This window comes from Hibiscus syriacus, unplaced genomic scaffold, assembly GCF_006381635.1.
Source record: "Hibiscus syriacus cultivar Baekdansim isolate YM2019G1 unplaced genomic scaffold, ASM638163v2 tig00110410_pilon, whole genome shotgun sequence".
Taxonomy (NCBI): Eukaryota; Viridiplantae; Streptophyta; class Magnoliopsida; order Malvales; family Malvaceae; genus Hibiscus; species Hibiscus syriacus.
The window spans coordinates 403,814-418,155 of NW_024062726.1; the positions used below are offsets into that span (position 1 = coordinate 403,814).

Sequence of the window (14,342 nt, forward strand, 5' to 3'; positions counted from 1 at the left end):
CTACGCGTATCAATTGAGCACATATATATCAAATATTTGTGTAGGAATTGGTTGATGAGATGCAAACTATCGCGACACTATATCTACATCATGCATCTCAATAATTGCAAAGTGTAATAAAGGCGTTAAGGCACACCATAACTCCAACCCATCAAAAAATCTCGATGATTGTAATCGGTGTATCTCTTCATCATAATACGGAAGCCAAGAAAACTATAAACATTATTTATAAAAGTTAGTATATATAAAGTTAAACAATTTCAAAAAAATATAATAAAATAACTAATATAATGATGTTGAATGTTTACCGTATATCTTTTTTAGTTGCACACGACAACTTGGTCTCAATTATTTTATGACATTATCTAAAAATATAAGAAAAAATTAAATTCTAATAGATAATAAATCAACAAATTTAGTTTAAAAAATTACCTTGCAGCCAGAGGAAATTCAACCGTGGCTGGTGTATTTGGCGTAAAAAATGGAAATCGATACGAAAATGAAGACTGTAGTAGTAATTGATAGTCTGCTACATCTGCTTTTTGATCTCTTTCGATGATTGTAACCTTGCATAGCTCCCAATATAAAAAGGCCAAAATCGCCATGCCCCAAATAGTATTACGACACTCAATAAAATTATTCAATATAAGTAAATACTAAGTGTGCGTCAAATTACTGGATTTATTCGGTTCCCTTCAATTAATTGAAAAAGATACGCCCAAACCACAAATGTGATCTCCTTCTCGATAGTGTCGTTCGTCACTTGAAATTCGAACTCCAACTAAGCGATTCGTATATGATACTCGTCTAACACCTCGGGTGGTAACATCATTCCTAAAACTTCTTCAACAATACCGAATCGGTTGTAATCGTTCCGCCTCACAACGGTCGCACTATTAATCATAACACTGAGTTGGTAAGCGACATCTTCCAACGTAATAGTTGCCTCACCACTCAAAAAATGGAAAGTATGCGTCTCAGGCCTCCAATATTCAATCAGATCGAAATCAACATTGAGTTCACCTTAAAATCATGCAGAAATATGGCTGAATACAAAACCAGTTGCTATATATATAATGATTCGTTAATGCGGATTTCTCAATGTCATTCCTTGTTAACGAATGTCCCGTTCTTCTTTCGGACAGAGTTCCCGTTCTTCTTCCGGACAGAGTTCGAACAAAGAAATATGAACATCATCAAGGTGTAACATTTCTTCTCATGAAGACATTTTTTGGGAATTCTTCAGAAACTATGATTTTTTCTCAATTTTTCGTAGCAATGGATAGTAAAAATCCTAAGTCCCAACCCACTATTTATAATCCCAATCCCAACGACTATAAACGGCTAATTTTTTCAAAAATATATCAAACTCATCACCTCGAGATGACGAGTTCCATGGTGACCATTAGCAATTGACCGTTGTTGTTGTCCGTTACCTAATGACAATAAATAACTAGTTTTTTTTAATTCAAAAGAGACTCGTCACCTCGATGTGACAAGTTTCATTATTTTTTTATTTTGAATTTTTTTAATTAATTTTACAAATTATTTAAAAACAATAATTTCTTAAAAGACTCATCACCTTAAATTAGGGGTGTTCAGATCCAATCCTATCCAAAAAATAGCCGAAAATCGATCCAAAAAACTGATAACCAAAAAAATTGAAACCGAGTGTGTTTGGTTTTTTTAAAAACCGATCCAAACCGAACCGAACCGATGAAATAGAATATTGAATTTACAAGCTTGAAACAAACCCATCAAAAGCCTCACAAAATCTCACAAAACCCAGATACAGATTCAGCTTTCTTCGACACACACGTAACAATTTTACTCCAGATTCTAGTCATCGATGTCAATGAAAAAAATGGAGCAATAAATGAAAATAGCAAAGAAGGATAGTATAGTCTTTTGGTATTTCCTCAGTTCTGAGATAGAGAGAAAATTGTCGGGCAAAACTTAGAAAATGTGCCGTTTTATTTTTATGGGTAACTTACTGATGAGAAACTGATTCATTTCTTGATTTGTTAAAATATATATTCACTTTGTAAGCTTTACAAGCTTGCATTTGTTAAAATATATATTCTCTTTGTTTTTGTTATACATATACTGTTTTTTATGAAAAAAAATCAAGAATTATTTTGAAAAATTAGAATCCAAAAACCGTACAAATCTAAACCGAATCAAGCCGCACTTAATTGGATCGGATTAGATTTTTTTTTAGAAACATCCAAACCGATCCAAACCGCAAACATTTATACTTTCGGATCAGATGAAGTTTTAGCCAAAAACCGATCTAAACCGACCGCGAACACCCCTGCCTTAAATACATTAAAATAATGATTTACATGGGATCCACTAAATTAAGACCAATAAATAATATATTTAACGGAACTCGTCACCTCGATGTGATGAGTTCTCATTATACCGTAGGATTTGCCATATATTGCAAAATAAAAACCGGTGTACCTATTGAACCAAATAATTTTAGGGTTTCTAATACTGGGCCAAAAAACCGAGTTGAAATGCTTGAGTGGGCTATGTCTACATTTTCCATATTTGATCTGCTGCAACGGTGTTCCTCAAGTCTGCAATGCTTATCAAACCCAATATATAATCTGTTCATATTTTTAATAAAACTATATATATTATTCTATTAAGATTTTAAATACAAATATTTTTTAATAGTATATATTTAACTTTTACTTGATACAAATTACGTAATATATAACAGAAAAGATGACAAAAAAACATATTATAAAATTGAAAATAGATCTAGTTAGATTGATATAGTGAATGTGTTTGAGAATATAAAAAAAAGAGGTCCATTAAGCTTAATGATTACAGATGCTGGGGATAGAGTCCATATTCATGATCTTAGTCACAATATTTTATTCGACAAAAGCATATGGTCGGATTTTATAGTTACACTTGAATCAGATACCACTAGTAGTGGAAATGATGTTAATACTGAAAATCATGTCCATTCAGGACAGTTCTACACATTAATCCAATGGAATTTCTCTTCAACCGTGATGGCCTCTTCATCAAAATTCTCCTCCTTCGACTCTATTTTAGCTGCTACGATCAATGGCGATGGTGGCGACTTGTAATCCTTGCTTTTACCCCACAGCACCAGATATAGACCCCCGATTATAATTATGGCTCCAATCACCCTGTCGAACAAACATTATATGACCGACACTTGATTTTATATTAATAAATGAACCTATAAAATTTAAATAATACGAGAATGACCGTCTCCGTTAACCCCTTCGATTACCTTCCGAGAAAAATTTGTTCGGCAAGAATGAAAGACGACATAACGGCTACAATAACCATGCACAAGGGGCTAAAAGCCGTCACGAACACTGGACCTCTGTGTTTCATTATCATCCCTTGAACGTAATAACTTACTCCTGAACATACAATACCCTGTAACCATTCAATTTTCATATATCAGAGAATAACCTTAGGGTAAATGATCATAGTCAAGTCGTAGTTCCGGACTAAGTTACCGGTTCCGATCGGCAACGATTCTTACACTGTATGCAGCAGTGAGAAGCCTGGTGTCCCATTTAATAGCCCAAATGGCAGCATTTCCTTTTTCCATTATCAAAGCTGCAATGGTACCTTCAAGGGTGCCCACCAGGCATATCCAAACTGTTAGAGAAAGGTCCGCAGGGTACTTTTCCAGAGTGATTGCCTGTGAAAACACACACATAACTTATAATTAAGCAAATCAATGAACAAATATCACTGCAGAATTTTTCTATATATGTTACTTACTTGGAGGATGACAAAACAAGCATAGCTGAAGCAGCCGATTGTGATCAGTATACCACCTTTAATCGAATCGTGGAGATCCGTCCCGTTTTTGGCCGCCGCTTCGTGGTTGATCCTTCCTTTCGTCCAAAACAACTCTAGCACAGGTCCTTTCATCAGTGTCATCACCATCGCTCCTGCAACCGTTGCAAGTGTTCCTATAAGCTTTCCATGGCTACGGATCGATCTTAAGTTCACCTTCTCGAGCCTAAAACCATGTGATTAAACTTTTTTACACATCTCGTATGAACAAAACAGTCGATTTACGGAGTTTTTCTTCTTGTTTTACCTTAAAATCCAAGCCATAACGAAAGTAATGGCAGGAAGAATGTTGTACATGGCAGTTGCAAACGTTGCTGTCGTATATTTCATCCCAAGATAATACAAGTTTTGGTCAATTACTGGCCTGCCAAGGTACATATATCAACATTAGATGTCATATCAAACGATGTTGAAAACCGAAAAACCGTAGTTAATCGAAATTTTCGGATTATTACTCAAGTAAGCCTAGCAGCATTATTTTGATGAAGATTGATAGTGTCATCTTAGGCCTCACTTTCCTATCAAACAACAGAGTTTCAACTTCCATGTCAGTTAAAGAACATGCTTTACATGACTGGTTTTCTTATGATAGAAAGATCGAAAGAAGAAGAAAAATACTTATCGAGTAAAGCCGCAAACGGAGCCATGACAACGGTGGCAATGGCGTGACGGTAAACGACGAGTGCGTAGTTGCTCATACCCTGGTTTAATGCAGCCTTAGACAAGATATCCATCCCTGCATACCCAACTTGCAAGAGGATTGCAGCTAAAAATGGCTTGTACGAGCCTGCTGATGAACCATGTTGTTGGTTCTCCATTTTTTGTAATAATAACTTAAAAGTTGAACGAGGTGACGAACTCATGAGGTATTTTCTGGTATCTGTTTGTTGCTATTTATATTGTTTGATCAACTTTTGACACCCCATTACTTTCGTCTTTCTGTTGCAAAAACATTTATTTTACTATTACTTATGCGATACATGTCCACAGTTATAAAAATCATAAATTATTCTCATCTTATTTTACTCGTACAGACGTAACTACTTAAATCGAATAAATCGTGTTAAACTACTAAAACCACTTGTTCCCAGTCTTCTTTAACACGTGTAAATAAAAGTAGCAATGACATTTCCGAGATTAAAAACAACTTTATATTCAATGAATTAAGGGAAAAAGAGGGAGGAAATTCGAAACCGTTGCAATTGCTTTAAAAAATAATAATATAGTTGTAAGGTAGCTTTGCGTGGTGCGTGAGTCAATAAAATGGTGGAGTTACTGTACTTGTAGTTTTCCCCCAAAAGCTAATGTTAAAAGAGTGTTTCGTGACTGATTTGCGTTACTCCATGGATATAACGTAAGAGTTAGCAATAAATTAAAAAGAGATTCCCAAAAACAATCGGTTGTTCTGGTGGGATGAGGCACTAGATCCTTTAAATAAGATCAGGAGTTTGAACCCTGACATTTTCGAATGGAGTAAACTGATTTTGGAAGATCGACCTCACCTCTGCATTAGCCAATCTAAATTAGTCGGTCAATACATCATATACCAGTAATTAATATAAAAAGAAAAGGAGATTCCCCTCCTAGTTGAGTGCCTTTAGACATCCACTCTCATATGACACCCCCTTTCAATGTCTTATGGAGACTGGGTTTTCCCATTTCAACTTCATCCTTTTCATTATTTTGGATATTTAGTATTGGTAGGCAAATGACAATCTCAGGAAATGAGGTCAATACACTTGTTCATATGAGATTTCAATCAATTTATTGTGTCATATTATTAATTTTTTAACATTTTTTTCTTATATTTAAAAAAAGTGTTTATCTTTTTATTAAATCAATTCAAACTTGATAGAATAGTATGATAACTTTTCTTATCATGTTTTCATAAAATTTTAAAATTATTTTTTTAAAAATAATTTATGACAATATTTAAATAATGATAAAATAATATATTTTTAATTTTTTTTTGACAATATAAGAAAATATGATAAAATAATTAATTTGAACAACATCATTACTACTCCGTCGAATTTAGATTAATTTGATCAAAAATAAAAGAAATGCAACAAAAAATTAAATATTAAAATAATTAGACTGATAAAAATTTATATTTTCAAAAGCATACGGGATATTGGTTTTAAAAGGCATTTCAATGCTTAAATCGTTGAAGAGCTTTCAGAAAAATAAATATTTCTTTTTATCTTTGTCCAGCGTTTTCTTGTTTTTATATAGAGAGAGAGAAAGAGTAAATATCTTTATTGTTCGAGACTACAATTATCTAAGGAAATTTTAATTTTAATTTCAATTCAAATTATTATTATTAATTATAAAGAAAAATTATTCAGTCTAACTATAAAATTACATAGATATTGTTATGTTTAAAAACAGAAGTAGTAAATTCAGATTTTTTTTTTGATTAAATTTATAATATGTTAATAAATATTGTTTTAGTTTCGATTAACGCTATTTATTAAGTTAGATGTAAAACAAATTTCTTTTACTGAAAAATAAACTCAAACATGTCAGATGATAGTCTAGATGGACAATGGTTGGGTCGGGTTTTTTATCCACCCGATCCGACCCGAGAATAAGAAATTCTCCATCAGAGATCCGACCCGACCCGATCAAAAAAAGATTCCACCAGTCCTAACCCCGACCCGATATATAACTTAAAAACTCGACCCAAAATAATAAAAAATATTTTTTATTCAATAAAAACAGTGACTTAATTGAAAAAATATATATAGAAGGGTATGATTGCAATTATTCCTAAATATATAAGGTAAAATTATATATATTTTTCGGGTCTGATCAGGTATTTTTCATCCTAAACTCGAATCTGACCCGAACATCACATTAAAAAAACCCGACCCGATTCAAACCCATTTTTTATTAAAAAAAACCCGACCCTATCGGGTCCAAACCCGTCGGGTTCGGGTCCCATACCCATCTCTAGATATACTAAAAATGAAATATGGCGAAGAAAACAAAAATGAGTGAAGCTGACCATAGGGGGGCAGTTTGGACTTTGCCCATGTCTTGTAAATAGTAATACAATTTCGCATGTGAATATTGATCCATCACCACATTTCACCTTTCTACATCAATGAACATGTTTGTGTAGCCCATACATGAGTCCGAGTTGAGCCACATTTTTTTTTTTTGCTTATGCATATTCCACTAATCCAAAAACACGACGAAATGGCTTTGTACTGAAACAAGCCTCCATTATTGGTGAAGATAATTATTTTCTCCTTTGTTCCAACATCAAAATCTGTCAGATATCATCTTTCTTCGGCTTTACTGTTCACCATTTCGTTGAATTCTTCGCACAAGGAGGACCAGTCCATGAAGATAAAAAGAAAAGGTAAACGAAAAAGCCTAAATGTCCTCTTCATTTTCATGCCTTACGCTTCCACTTGCTAAAACAGTTGTGTTCCCTTCTGCCATTGGATTGATGCACTAACTCCTGAAAGCCACAATCAATAGACCTTTTCATGGTGCTTTAATGAAATGTGGGTCTAATGGGTCTCAATGATTAACAGACTGCCACTTAAACATAATGAATCCATGTCGAATGATAATTAAAAGTGTTACTTGTGGCGGTCATAAAGGAATCGATACGGATATCATTGTCGTCTTCGAATAAGCACTACATAACCGAATCAGATATACTGCGAGTGGCATCCCCTGTTTGTGAAATTATCCAGCAATGGATAGACATGATACTGTTAATCTTTATAATGCAAGTTGAGGAATTAAATATTTAACACTTGAAACCTTTTAAGATAAACATGATGACACGATTCATCCTTTCACGTAAACTAATTATAGCTAGGAGAATAAAAACAAAAAATAGTTGTAACCAATTAGTTTCCCCGGTTCAAAATGTACCCTTGAGATCTCATCCTTTGTTCAAGCCCCGCAGCAAGTTGATTTCTGAGCAGCCGCCGCAGATCCGGCTCCCTGACCTTGTTGGCTAATTTTGAGTGCCTGTGGCTGTAGAGACAAGAAAACAACAAATAAAAATGAAAACAATATACGTACATGAATCACCATAAACATCACAACTCGGCATATATGATATCAGAAAAGTTGATAGTTTCAAGCAAAAGAGTCAATACCTCGGCCTTTGCGTCAGTGTTTGCGAGTCTCTGCTTAATGTCCCTGGCTATTGAAAAGAAAACTTCCTCAACATTTTTTGCACTCTGCAAGATAAGAATAACTCTTGACCATACTAAAAAGATAAACTAAATATCAAAAGTAACTACAGCATGTCAGCATCAGCAGAAAAAATTACAGTCTCAAAGAACTTCATGCCGTATTCATCGGCAAGAGCTTGGCCCTTTGAGGTAGGAACGGCCTGAAAGAAAATTCCTGATCAATATAAGAAACGGAGTCAGAAGGGTAACCAAAAATGCATTTAAGAGGAAAAGAACACAGACCCGTTTGCTTTCATCCATGTCGGCCTTATTACCCACCAGAACCTTGTGCACATTGTCCGAAGCATGCTGTTCGATATTACGAATCCAATTTCTAATATCTAAGAAAAAAATGAATATTAGTTGAGTTGATAGGATGATTATAATGGAGAATGACTAAAATTTTCAAATCAGTGGATAAGGAGTATACTTACAACATTGCAGCAAATTGGATAAGATTAAACACCAGATGTATAAAATCCAAAGTTAGTAATTACTATTGAAAGATGACTCATCGGTCACATCATACACAAGAAAAATACCCATGGCTCCACGGTAGTAAGCTGCACAAAAACTAATATTACTTAATTTGTTGTCAACAAGAAAAGACTATTGAAACAAACCATTGAAGCATGCCTCTTAACCTCCTAGCAGACTAAAACACACACAAAGAGAATACAAAGCAACAACCTTGAAGCACAGACGTTATTAAATTGAGAATATTAGTGTGCAAATGACCAGTTTATGCTATTGAATTATTTAATCTTTTAGATAAGTTATTTTAAAGTTACACAATTCATTTAAGTTTCTAGTTAGTGACACCTTCCAATCCCCAAAACTAACCAGTTGTAATTGTTCGAAATCGCTCTTGCCCAGCAGTATCCCAAATTTGCAACTTGATCCTTTTCCCATCAAACTCTATAGTCCTTATCTTAAAATCAATTCTGCCAAAGTAAAAACAACCTTATTAGACCACGTCCCTTGTATAATAGTAATAATACCACTACACTGCTATTTGGATAACACGTACCCAATTGTCGTGATAAAACTTGTAGTAAATGAGCCATCTGAAAAACGCAAAAGTAGGCAACTCTTACCCACACCTGTCCAATGGCATGATAGCATAACAGAGTTATTTGGAACTCAAATTCAAAAGAATGTACAGATTTTCAACCAAATCTCCTCTAAAAATTACTAAACTATCAAGTATCAACCATCAGTCCCAAATTACAAACAACTAAAACTATTTCCCGCAGCCCTCCCTTGAAACAAGAAAGGGTTCTCCATGCAAAAGTACATCTATACGTACAATAGCATTAAAAGAATCCTCAAGGGATTCTGCTACTAACGTCTTGCATGAAATTTTGGCTGGGCTTTTAGTAATGGGTCAGTTTCTGTTTGTCAGCATTTGGATTTGGTATTATTTTCTATTTTTACATTTTTGTTCAGCTGGCATAATGCATTTCCATCGTTACAATTTTATCCCTTATATACTTTTTCTTGAGTTATATCTCCCCTTGTACCTTTTATTTTAGTTCATCTCTACATTTAAATTTTCAAGATTAAACGTGCCAAAACAAACTTCTAATATCAAAATAATTTTAATAATCTTGAAAGTAGAGATTGCCAATCTCGCGGTCACAAAGCTCACTGCCACAGTTATTTTTAATCTAACCGAAACTAATATATGCACGGAATATTTCTCTTCAGCGGTTATTTAAAAATAAGTCCTACAAAGAATGGAGATGGAGGGCAATCAAGAAAGTCCAGAACTAGATCAGTTTCGAGAAGTAATATAGTTTTTATATACAGTTAATTTCGTATGGTTTTGAAATTTTATATTTTCTTATTTTATAAAATTTCTTAGAAGATTTTGTACCAAATAAATAAGATAAACTACGTTTTGCTGGAATTTAATTCATGCTTAGAGTTGTTCAAACTTTTATTTTACTCGGAATAATTTATAACCAATCCACTGAACCCAGCAGATAGCGGGTGATGCACACTAGTACTAAGTAAATCTCAGCTCAGCTTTCAATTCACCTGAATATCCCTTAGCTAGCAAGTTATATTAACAAAGAATACCTTAATAAATAGAGAAAATAACTTCAGTAACCGAAAATACCTTATAATATATGATTTTAACTAAATTTTTTTGAATTTATGAAAATAACCAACAAATTCGCAATGCGAACACCAGTTTCGTAACACAGTTTTCAAATTCGCAACGCGAATTTCGTTTTTGCAACGCTAATTACCGATATAGGTAAACACACAACTCAGTTTTCAAATTCGTAACACGATTCTCCAAAATTGCAACACGAATTTCATTTTCGTAACGCTAATTACCATTATAGGTAAACATAACTATTCGCAACTCAGTTTTCAAATTCGCAACGCGAATTTCACAACTCGAATTCGCCAATTTGGCAATTAAATTACCGATATAGGTAAACTCGGTAGAAAAAATCCGAATTCGATAATTTGAAAACTGAGTTGTATTTACCTATATCGGTAAGTAGTGTTGCGAAAACGAAATTCGTGTTGCGAATTTAAAGAATCGCGTTTTGAATTTAAAAACTGAGTTGTGAATAGTTGTGTTTACCTATATTGGTAATTAGCGTTGCGAAATTCGAGTTGCGAAAACGAAATTCGCGTTGCGATTTTGGAGAATCGCGTTACGAATTTGAAAACTGAGTTGCGAATAGTTGTGTTTACCTATATCGGTAATTAGCGTTGCGAAATTCGTGTTGCGATTTTGGAGAATCGTGTTGCGAATTTAAAAACTGTGTTGCGAAACTGGAGTTTACGTTACGAATTTGTTGGTTATTTTCGCAAATCCAAAAAAAGTTAGTTAAAATCGTATATTTTAAGGCATTTTCGGTCACTGAAGTTATTTTCTCTAATAAATAATACCTAACATCTCAAAATAATAATAAATACAACCTAAAATATAAAGCCAATATTATATTCTCACCATAAAATCACTAAAACGGACAATATTTCTTCAATCAACCTCGCTTATGGAGATAAAATCCCCGTTAAATTATAATCTATAAACCTAAAATGAAGCCTAATCTACGCTAATGATCTCGAAATGAACATCACAACCTCGAATCTAAGTTTTCTATGTTTAGAAAATTAATATAAAAATGTCAAATCCTTTCAGGGAACCATCACATTTTCAAAATCAATGTAGATCTCATCTCAAATCTATACATATAAGAAAGGAAGAGAAATAGTTACCGCTGTCGCTGATCAAAAGGAGCTTTATGAGGTAAACAAATAAACCCTACACCAAAAAAGAAAACCGCCGGTAATTATCACTGTATATATATAACTTAATTGGCAAAATTGGAAAGGACGCGATACAGATCAAGGAAAGAAAAGTGAGATCTGGTGAAGCGTCTCTGGTACGTCAGCACCGGTCGGCTGTTAAAAGAGTAAAATAGTTTTTGAAGGGAATAAATTCAAGAAATAAGGTATGGGATTCGACACCCAATCCTAACCGTTGGATTTATATTTCAAGATGAGACCTCTGTGGATCTAGCGAATGATGATTTGTTCTTCTTCTTTTTCTGTTAATTTGTCAACGAAGAGAAAAGAGAAAATAGCTGGTTGAAGAAAATTAGTGGGCCTCGCGGTCCCTCAGCTGTTAGTTAAACTTCCATCATAAATGCGAGAAAGTAAAGTATGAATTGTATTAATTAAGAGAGTTGATATAAAAATAAGTTTCAAATTATGTTAGAAAAATGTTTTAACGTTTAAAGAATTTTTCATTAAAATTATGTGTTTAATATTTTTTTAGTTATACATTTAGATGTTTACTGTTTATTTTTTTAATTTTTTTAATAATAATAATATATTTTTAATTAAAAATAAAAAAAGTTTAATTTTTTTTAAAAACCTAATTTTTTACTAAAATTTAAAATAAAACACTAAAAAAAACTAAAATCTCTTATTTCAACCTCCATTATCAACTGTCGTCGACCATCTCCAGCCACTATTGTCATCGTCAAACAGTCACCCACCCGTCGCCACCCACACACTGATCAATCATCTTCTTTACTGTCACCCAAAATCCTTAAATCTAAAATCCCCAATATCCAAATTCTTAATTCCTAATTTCAATTTCTTAACTCAAATAGTCGTCGGTCATCATCGTCGTCGCCGAACAGTTGGGTATTAATCGGAATAGCACGATGGTTTGAATGGTGGTAGAGGTGTGGCTTATGGACGTTGGAATCGTCCGAAATCGACTAAGAATGACACGGTGGCCTAAAATATAACGAACCTTTGAACGCTTCTCTACGACAAACGATAGCATATTACGATGAAATGCCAATAGGGATTTGATCGGGGGTCGACGCCGTTGATAATGACAGTCACTGGTTACTTAAAATCCTCATCCACACAATGATGTCTACATCAACAGTTCTTAAGAGCATTTTCTCATGTCTTCATACTTATTCCACTAGCATGTTCATTTAGTGAATGCATGTAGTATAGTACAATTATTAGTGTGGCACTGAGCTCATAAGCTCAGCGTTCAGAATGTGTATATGTGCGTAGATTCTTAGGAGACCGTCCGTGGAGCATTGTTGTCATCATATATTTCATATTCGTCAAGGCACTCAGAGTACGTCTTGATTTATGTTAGAGAGAATATATTATTGTAGACTCGTTTGTATTTAGATGTAACTCTATTTTGTTTTAAATTCAGTATTGTTATTATTTTGGACATTTTGGGAGTTCCCTCATATTTGTAGACTTTGATTATTATGTTTTTATTTCATTTTATCTTGGATGGAATTTATCTTGGCTTTTATTTTTTGTTTCTTTAATTTCTGTTATGTGTGTCTGTTCAAGCCCCATGTTCTTTGTTTTTTTAGTCTTTTGTACTTAATGTTTTTTTATCTAATAAATACTCCCACGGCAGATTAAGTAAAAAAAAAACTATTAGCATCGACTTGGTCTATCGCTAATCGAATGTGAACCTAAAAAAATCAATAACTAATTTGATTAGAATATTTTCATATAAAAATAAATATATGTAAATTCAACTATTTAAAAATGTATAACTTTTAATCTAAATTATCATATAATATTTGTGTAGAGTTTTTTATTCCTTTACAACTGCGTTTATATGACCGTGTCCTCCATAAATTTGACATGAACGTCTTTTCAGTTGTATCTGTCAAAACTATCTCATGACCACTTTTGAATCTTGCCCTTTAAGGCTTCTTTCTTCGACCTTTAGTTTTAAAAACATTTGGATCGCCAATACTAATAGTCGAACGAATGTAATTAAGCTGACTGGTTATTACCCATGAGTTTCTTCACTTGTCAGTTGTTAGGTTGAACGTTTGAAACATCTTTCTCCATAACACTTAAGGGAAAAATAGGAACTTAAGGGACCAAAATATTTCAAAAGGGAATTTAAAGGTACAAAATAGAAAAAAAATATAAACTTAAGGGACTAAAATAGAAAAAAAAACTTAAGGGACTAAAATAGAAATTACAAATAAACTAGAGCCCAGATAACAAATATTGAATAATATAGGTACTATAACTAAAAATAACCCCTAAGTAATATTAAAGGCTAAAATAAAATAAACAGAAACATAAAGGGGGCAAATAACAATTAATCCTAAATGCTAAATAGTGACTGAAATAAAATATTTACAAATCTTAGGGCCAAATTCGAACATCATCCAAAATCAATAAGTAAAATGAAACTATTACAAATACTATAGCCAAAGTCAAACATTAATAGAAATAACAAAACAAGTAAAAACAGGACTAAAATAAAAGTACCGAAACATTAAAGCTCAAAATAAAATAACTATAACTTCATTTAATGGCTAATAACAAGACATTACAAATGTAGGGGACCTAAACTGCAATTGTCCCCAGAAATTAGAAAACCAACTGGTGAGGTTACAAAACAGGGGGACTAAACATGTATTTCCCCTGAAATTTCAAAAACGCGGAGAAAATAGGAAGCAAAACTACGCTGTTTTGCATTTAATATATATATATATATATATAATCTAAGGCCAAAAATTTGGCCACCCCTTCATTTGCTTGCCTTCACCACGAGAGAAGAGAAAGAGAATCAGAATTCTCTCAACTCTCTCATCGGAAGAGAGAAGGTCACCGCCGTTGGTGGCGCCCACGGCGGCCGGAGAGAGGCAACCACCCCCAAAATGCTATTTTCCTCGCCCTTAACCCAAAAACTGACTCCTTTTACTCTAAAACCCACCCTAGCCT

The 14,342-nt window shown here is 33.4% G+C and overlaps 2 protein-coding genes across 2 annotated transcripts; both read right to left on the minus strand.

Moving 5' to 3' along the window:
• Window positions 1-2,865: 2,865 nt before the first annotated feature.
• LOC120124016 (WAT1-related protein At2g37460-like) lies at window positions 2,866-4,714 on the minus strand. Its single transcript, XM_039142787.1, has 7 exons — window positions 4,483-4,714; window positions 4,320-4,382; window positions 4,112-4,228; window positions 3,787-4,030; window positions 3,542-3,703; window positions 3,281-3,432; window positions 2,866-3,173 (listed from the first exon to the last, which is right to left on the minus strand). Exons 1-7 carry the CDS (start codon window positions 4,680-4,682, stop codon window positions 2,996-2,998), a joined length of 1,116 nt encoding a protein of 371 aa, XP_038998718.1. The 5' UTR covers window positions 4,683-4,714; the 3' UTR covers window positions 2,866-2,995.
• A 2,881-nt stretch (window positions 4,715-7,595) lies between these two features.
• On the minus strand, window positions 7,596-12,082 carry LOC120124027 (ras-related protein RABE1a-like). The gene is made up of 9 exons (XM_039142794.1): window positions 12,038-12,082; window positions 11,316-11,361; window positions 9,100-9,172; window positions 8,913-9,013; window positions 8,567-8,632; window positions 8,313-8,410; window positions 8,168-8,230; window positions 7,992-8,075; window positions 7,596-7,866 (listed from the first exon to the last, which is right to left on the minus strand). Exons 1-9 carry the CDS (start codon window positions 12,080-12,082, stop codon window positions 7,783-7,785), a joined length of 660 nt encoding a protein of 219 aa, XP_038998725.1. The 3' UTR covers window positions 7,596-7,782.
• Between the last annotated feature and the right edge of the window lie 2,260 nt (window positions 12,083-14,342).

Bases quoted from the DNA above. Each gene is read 5' to 3' on its own strand.
- LOC120124016 (XM_039142787.1), bottom strand. From the start codon at position 4,682: ATGGAGAACCAACAACATGGTTCATCAGCAGGCTCGTACAAGCCATTT. The intron at 4,383-4,482 runs GTATTTTTCTTC...GTTGTTTGATAG, and splicing joins TTTGCGGCTTTACTCGATAA to GAAAGTGAGGCCTAAGATGA. The intron at 3,704-3,786 runs GTAAGTAACATA...GTGTTTTCACAG, and splicing joins CTTGTTTTGTCATCCTCCAA to GCAATCACTCTGGAAAAGTA.
- LOC120124027 (XM_039142794.1), bottom strand. From the start codon at position 12,082: ATGACAATAGTGGCTGGAGATGGTCGACGACAGTTGATAATGGAG. The intron at 11,362-12,037 runs GTTGAAATAAGA...TTTTTGGTGTAG, and splicing joins GACGACAGTTGATAATGGAG to GGTTTATTTGTTTACCTCAT. The intron at 9,173-11,315 runs GTAACTATTTCT...GCCATTGGACAG, and splicing joins CCTTTTGATCAGCGACAGCG to GTGTGGGTAAGAGTTGCCTA.